Source organism: Colobus angolensis, unplaced genomic scaffold (assembly GCF_000951035.1).
Source record: "Colobus angolensis palliatus isolate OR3802 unplaced genomic scaffold, Cang.pa_1.0 Scaffold416, whole genome shotgun sequence".
In the NCBI taxonomy this organism is placed as follows: Eukaryota; Metazoa; Chordata; class Mammalia; order Primates; family Cercopithecidae; genus Colobus; species Colobus angolensis.
Window position 1 is genome coordinate 314,795 of NW_012117555.1, and position 6,356 is coordinate 321,150.

The following is a 6,356-nucleotide window of genomic DNA, read 5'->3' on the forward strand; positions in this document are numbered from 1 at the left end:
GGGTGCGGGTGGCTCGGCAGGCTTGCTCAAACCCACGTCCACACATACAAAGCTGGGCTTGTGGCCAGGTGTGGTGGGCAGTGGTTGGCAGCACAGCTTGGTGCCCTCCAGCCACACGGGCTCCTCGCGCCGCAAATGCGCTGGCATCCGGGCCTGCAACTGGCGGCTGGTGCGCAGTGCAGGGGCTCCAGCAGGCGGCACGGTCGTGGGCTGCCTGCAGAAGGGGCAAGGTACAGCCTCACCGCCCAGGCGGCCCACAGGCTGAGCAGCCACCAGCCGGGCCAGGCACTCCAGGCAGAAGACGTGGGTGCAGGAGAGCTCCTTGGGCATCTTGAAGATGTTGTCATAGCCTGAGAAGCAGATGGAGCACTCCAGGGGGGAGGCCACCTTCTCCGAGCCAGGGGTGCCAGGGGACCTGGGGCTGCCAGCCGAGCTGGGGGACCTGGGCATCGAGGCTGTGGAGCTGCTCCGGCGATGGGGGGGCACGGCTGAGTGCCACACCTGCTGGCCTGACGACATGTCTCGGAGCTGTGGGACAGGGACCATGCTGAGCAACCACAGGCCACCTCTTTCTGGTGGTCTTTTACCTCCCCCTCCCCTCTTGCCCCAGAGATCCCAGGGAAGGGCTCTGTTCCCCGTGCACCACTCCAGAAAGTTCCTCCGGTGCCCCTGGAGGTCATTCTGCCCCACATGCAATCCTGCCCTCTCCGCCCCATCACACAGCTGCACCGGGGTGAGCCTCCCACAGGACCCCAGGGCTGCTCCGGGGACGCAGGCCGTGTGCACGGGGGCCTCGCTGACCGCTGGGCGGACACCTCCTGTCGGCCCTGCCTCACCTGGCTGGCCGACAATATTCTGCCTGGGCAGAAATAATGGTGAGGATGACAATAGCCACAGTGGTCACCGTTTATGTCAGGGCTCTGCAAGGCTGGGCCCTCGTCACGGGACTCACACAACGCCACAGTGTGGGAAAGGCTGCCCAGAGCATGGGTGACTCAGCCAGGGCCACCCCAAGGGAGCCAGCAGGCCCTGGACCCTGGAGGATACAGCTCCCAGGCAGGCCAGGGGCTCCAAGTCAAGTGAAGTGAGTTTGAATTCGGATCCCAGGATGGGTGCCTGGCTTGGGCGGTGCAGGCCCAATTTGCAGCTATGTGAGGGTGGGGTGTGGGGGTCTCTGGGTCTGGGGACCGGGCTGAGCACCGGGGGCTTTGGGACGACAGGGAGGGCCCAGGCAGGGGCAGGGGTCAGTGCCCAAGGAAGGTGAGTGTCAGGCACAAGCTGGGGCCTGCAGGGCCAGCTTCTCTGGCTGCTGAGGGTCTGATATGCACGGCGGAGGCCATTCCCTCTGGGCCCACTGCCTGATGGTCAGGTGACGGTCAGGGCACCCTCAGCTGCCCACTGAGTGGCTGTTTCTTCTCCCTGACCCACTCCCACTTCATGGCAGGGGCCCTGGGGGACGGACACTGGGGGACACTGCTCTGCCCTGGGCGTGGCTCAGGTGAGCATCTCAGCTGACCTGGGACCCTGCTCCACCTCCCGCCCCTCCCCTGCACCCAGGACCCCCTGCAGGGGTCCCAGCTGGAGGGAAGTGGGCAAGGGTGAGAGTGAGCCTCAAGGGCCTGGCTGTGCGTCCCCTTGGGGTCCAGGAGGATGCCCCAGAAGTGACTCCTGGCACTGCCCTGGCCCGCCCCTGACTTGCCAGTGAGTCCCAGACAGGCTGGCGGGATGACACAGGTCACTGTGACCACCTGAGTCACGCACCGTCACGGTGAGGCCGTGAGTGCCCCAGGCACCGGGACCTGGGGACTGTGCTCTGTGGCCTGTGCACCCCACAGAACCGGTTCCTTGGCACCAGGCCCCACCCCTCCACGATGGCGCCCCACCCTGAGCCTGTGCAGGTGAGGGGTGAACACAGGCTGAGCTGGCCTTACCTGGTGGCCGGGGGTCAGCGGGTCCTGGGCATGGTCCTCCTCGCTGGCCACGGTTGGGTTCCAAGGCCCTGGCAGACTTTGCTTCCTCTTCTCTGGGCCCGGCCCAGCCTGTGTTTCACCTGGCAGGGACCCCTCCTGGGGCCGGCCACCAGTAGCTGTCCCGGTGGCACTGGTCTGGCAGGTGTGGCTTCTGCCCCGTCCAAGACAGGTGGGGACACAGGGACTGTGGTGCCCTCGCCCGCGCAGAGCTCTGGTCTGAGGCAGGTGTGAGTTGCTGGGTGTGGGTCTATTTATACCCTATGGGTCGTGCTGGCCCAGGGTGTGGCCACAAGCCTCAGGGATTGGCTGGCTTCATCCTCTCCTTGGCAGGCCAGGCAGCTGGAGGGCAGGGAGGAGGGTGAGGGTCGGAGCCAGGTGGGGTCAGCATATTTGCTGCTGTCTGGAGGGTCTGGGCTGGGGTGTGTGCTTGGACAAAGCCCTGTTTCCCTATAGCCCCAGGAGGCTGGAGCAACCGCTGGAAGCTGCTCCGCCAGGTTCCAGGTCCCTGTGGCCCCTGAGCTCCTGGGTGGGCTCCCAGCAGGGGCCCTCCCCTGAGCCCCCCACAACCTATGCCCAGCCTGCCCCTGCCCTTTGCTCATGGCTGCCTGACCTCACAGCCCCTTCCTGCCACTTCCCTGCCCACACCCACCCATGTGCTCACCTGCCTTATCCACACACACACGTGGCTGTTCTCACACACGGGCTGTGTGTCCACACGCTGTCACACACATAGCCCGTGTCCACATGCTCATACGTGCCGTGTCCACACGCTCTTCACGCTGTGTCCACTTACACATGCCATGTCCACACGCTTTCACACTCATGCCATGTCCAGATACTCACACAGGCCGTGTCCACACTCCCACATGTGCCATGTCCACACGTTCTCACACACGCCACGTCGACGCTCTCACACACACGTCCACATGCTCACACTTGTGCCGTGTGCAGACGCTTACATGCCGTGTCCACACGTTCTCACACGTGCTGTCTACACTCACATGCCATGTCCAGACGCTCACACATGCCGTGTCCACATGCCCCAGCAGACTACAGAACTGGTCTGTGCAAAGACCAGGGCTAGAACTGATGAGAGCCTGGGGGCTGGGATGGAGGGTGTGAGAGGCCCAGAGGAGCAGCCAGTGGCATGGGCTGCCTCCACCCCCCTGCACACTCTGCTGCTTGCCCAAGGGCCTGGTATAGAGCTGCACCCCCAGGCTGTCCAGCTGCTGGCTCCCCACCTCACTGAGGTGTCTCTCCCCCAGCCCAGTGGACCTCATGCAAGGGCAGGTCTGACCTGGGTGCCACAGCCCCATCCCCGCTGTGAGGCCTGGGCTGGACCTGAGCTGGGACCCCACACATCAGCCTGGAGGGTGTCACACTGGGTGGGGCTGGGAGTGAGGGGCCCACCCTAGTGGGAGAGCTGGCCAGGCCACCCCACAGGCTGCCCTCAGGCAACTCCCCCGCAGGTGCCCGCTGACCCCTCAGTGGGGACCCAGAGGCTCCCCCAGTGCTGCTGTGAGCATCCTGGAGCCCAAGGGATGCTGGGAAGCGAGAATCAGGACTGCAGAGGCCGGGCAATGCCCCGTGGAGGAGGAGGACGGGGCTTGGGCTCAGGGAAGGGCGGACCCCTGCCAGTTCCATGAGGACTCTCAGTGGGGGGCTGGGAGGCTCAGCAGGGGGTCGGAGCTCAGACAGGGCCTCCAGGAAGCGCCTGGCCCTGCAGCTCTGGGAACGTCCCGACAGCTCCTGGGAATATCTGGGCACTGAGGTCACTCTGGGCTCCCGGCTGACACTCGTGCTGGCGGCGAAGGTGAGGGAAGGCCGGAGGAATGTGTGCTCTCGGGGCCAGGCCAGGCCTCCCTGTGTAGGAGAGGGGACCAGCAGCTCCACTTCTCCCAGCTCAGACCAGGCCGGGGTCGGGGTGCTGGGCTCTTGGGATGGCAGCAGAACAGCTTGGCTGGCCGTGTCCAGGGCACAGGGTGGGCCCGCCTGGTCCCCTCCATCGCAGCCAGTGGGCAGGCAGCTGGGTGAGCCTGTGGGCGTGTGTGTGATCACACGTGCGCATGCTTGAGATGTGCATGCTGGCGTGATCGCCTGACCCCTCACCTCCTTCACTTTCGGTCTCCTCACGCCCTCTCAGGGACTCCTTCCCCTCCAGGCCCCCAGATTACAGGTCAGACCCGGCACTGCCAGGCCTTGGGACGCGGCGTGGCCGCTGTGGGGAGGGGCCTTCCGGGCCTGGGCTGCTCTGGGCTCCCCCACAGCCTCGCCCCACCCCGCCCCATGCTGGGCCATTGGCTCAAATGCAGCAGCTCTGTTGGTTCTGGGGCTGGACTTCTTTCCCAGGGGCCCAGATGTGCAGAGGGGAGGCCAGTGTCGGGGAGTAGGGCTCTGGGACGTGCTGGGGCCAACCCTAGGCCCAGCCAGTACGTCCCTCCCATACCTAGTGAGGAGGGTGCGTCCCTCGCTGCCACAGGTCCTGGCTGACCGCGTGGTGCCCACCAGGGGCCAATCACAAGTGCACAGGTGGGGGACGCGGGGAGCCAGCTGAGGGGGACATATGGAGGTGGCAGGAGGACCCTGGGTTTTTGGTTTGGGCCACTGGGTGGGAGAGAGGAAGGGGACCCAGAATTGAGAGAGATGGGGCCTGGGGGGCTACTCAGAGGGTGGACTGGGACGGTGCCTGTGTCTGGCCCGGCCTCCAGAGCCTACCTGGCTGAACCTGCTGTCCGTGCCTGTTTCCAATGTTATCCTCCAAACCAGACGCCCAGCCTGGTGCAAATGCAGGAGTGGAGTTTCCAGCGGGCGTGGACTCCTCTCCACCCCCACCTCCGTCCCTGTCTCCTTCCCTCCACCCCACTCCTCTCGGTCCCACTCCTTCCCTCCACCCCGCCCTCGGTCAGGTGGGGCTGCCGGTGCTGGGCTCAGCGTAGCCTTGGGCTGTCCAGTCCCTCCCTTTCTCCCCAGGACCAGGTGACCCGCCCAGCCCCAGTACACTTCGTGGGCCAGGGCCCAGGGCAGAGCCGATGCTCCCCCAGGTGCTCCCGGGCTGCAAACCTCAGGCTGGGGGTTTTCAGGGACGGGGAGGCAGGTGTCTAAAGACACAGCCCTCCAGGCAGTGGACGTTTCTGCCTGGGTGGAGGGCACGGTTACGAGCAGGGGCAGCGCTCCAGCGTCCTGATGCCCAGGCCCTCTGCCCCTCAAGGCCTGCCCTGCCCCAGCTCAGCCCTCTCTGGCCAGGCCCATCACCATCAGCAAACACGCCCCCCCTGCTGGCCCCTCCAAGGAGCCACCCACTGTTGCCCCCCTAATGGCCCATGGCAGCCCTCCTGGGGCCCGTGTCTACAGCCCCATACAGCCCAGCCGGCCAATGGAAACGCACACCCACACTCTGTCCCACCTCAGGTCCGAGCTGGGGGTCAGGGGCCGCAGGTCCCACCTGCACAGGTTGTATTCAGGGAATGGGCCTGTGGCAGAAAATGTGCGGGGTGGGGGGTGGGGGCACCCTGTGCGCGTAGCTCTCAGGGCCCCAACCAGGCAGCAGGTGGGGGCTCAACTCTCCTCCGCCCCCGTCCCGCCTCCTTGCCCCCAGCACACAGTGGTGGAGTGCGTGGGGCCAGCCTGGCAGGGGCTTTGCTTCCCGACCTGCACTTAGAGAACAGAGGATCCTACGGGAAAGGGCAGCTCGGAACGCGTTTATAGCAGCACCCAGTGCCCCCACGTTCCCGCTGGCCCAGGTCCCGGGGACCATGGCGACACCCAAAGGGCACTTCACAGAGGAGCGTGGGGGCCCCGAAGGCCAAGCCACCCCTCAGATGGGGACCCGACGCTAAAGCAGACAGTGCCGGTCACTGCAGGGCATCTGAGACCCACAGTGGGGCCCGCAGCCTGGCGTGTGGGAGGCGGCCACAAAGGCGCCTTTCTCCCAGGAACCCCAGGAGGGACCCCGGGAGGGACCCTGGGACTCAGTGCCAGGGCAGCCTGGCAGGTCCAGCGAGGCAGTGACTTGTGGGGGTTAGATGTGGGCTGCCCCCCGTGGGCAGGGATCAGCCAGGCCCAGGGCCCCAGGCACGGGGGGCCGCAGAGCTCTGGAGGACTTTCCTGCACAATGAATTTCTGCTTCAATACAGAAAGAGATCAACAGGGAGCTATCCTGCAGCCCCGGAAATGGGTGGCTGTGTGCTTGGGGTCTCTGCCACACGGGAGGACAGCCCAGAGGCGCCCCGGTCTCAGGCAGCTGGTTCCCAGGCTGCGTCCTCCCCACTGGCCCGGCATCGGCTGCAATGGCACGAGGACAAGCCTCACTGTTCTCAGGGGTCTTGGTGCGGTGGTGCTGGAGGAGTCCTGTCCATTGTGGGCTCTGGAGGGCACAGGGCTCCGGAG

The 6,356-nt window shown here is 65.8% G+C and overlaps 1 protein-coding gene across 1 annotated transcript in view; it reads right to left on the reverse strand.

Annotated features, from left to right (window-relative positions):
* Window positions 1-2,201, reverse strand: part of RNF223 (ring finger protein 223) — a 4,059-nt gene extending 1,858 nt beyond the window's left edge. The window contains exons 1-2 of the mRNA XM_011956414.1: window positions 1,932-2,201; window positions 7-528 (exon numbers count right to left, since the gene is read on the reverse strand). Of these exons, the coding sequence (XP_011811804.1) occupies window positions 7-519 (513 nt within the window). The 5' untranslated portion in view covers window positions 520-528; window positions 1,932-2,201. The remainder of the gene's footprint in view (window positions 1-6; window positions 529-1,931) is intronic.
* Window positions 2,202-6,356: the final 4,155 nt, after the last annotated feature.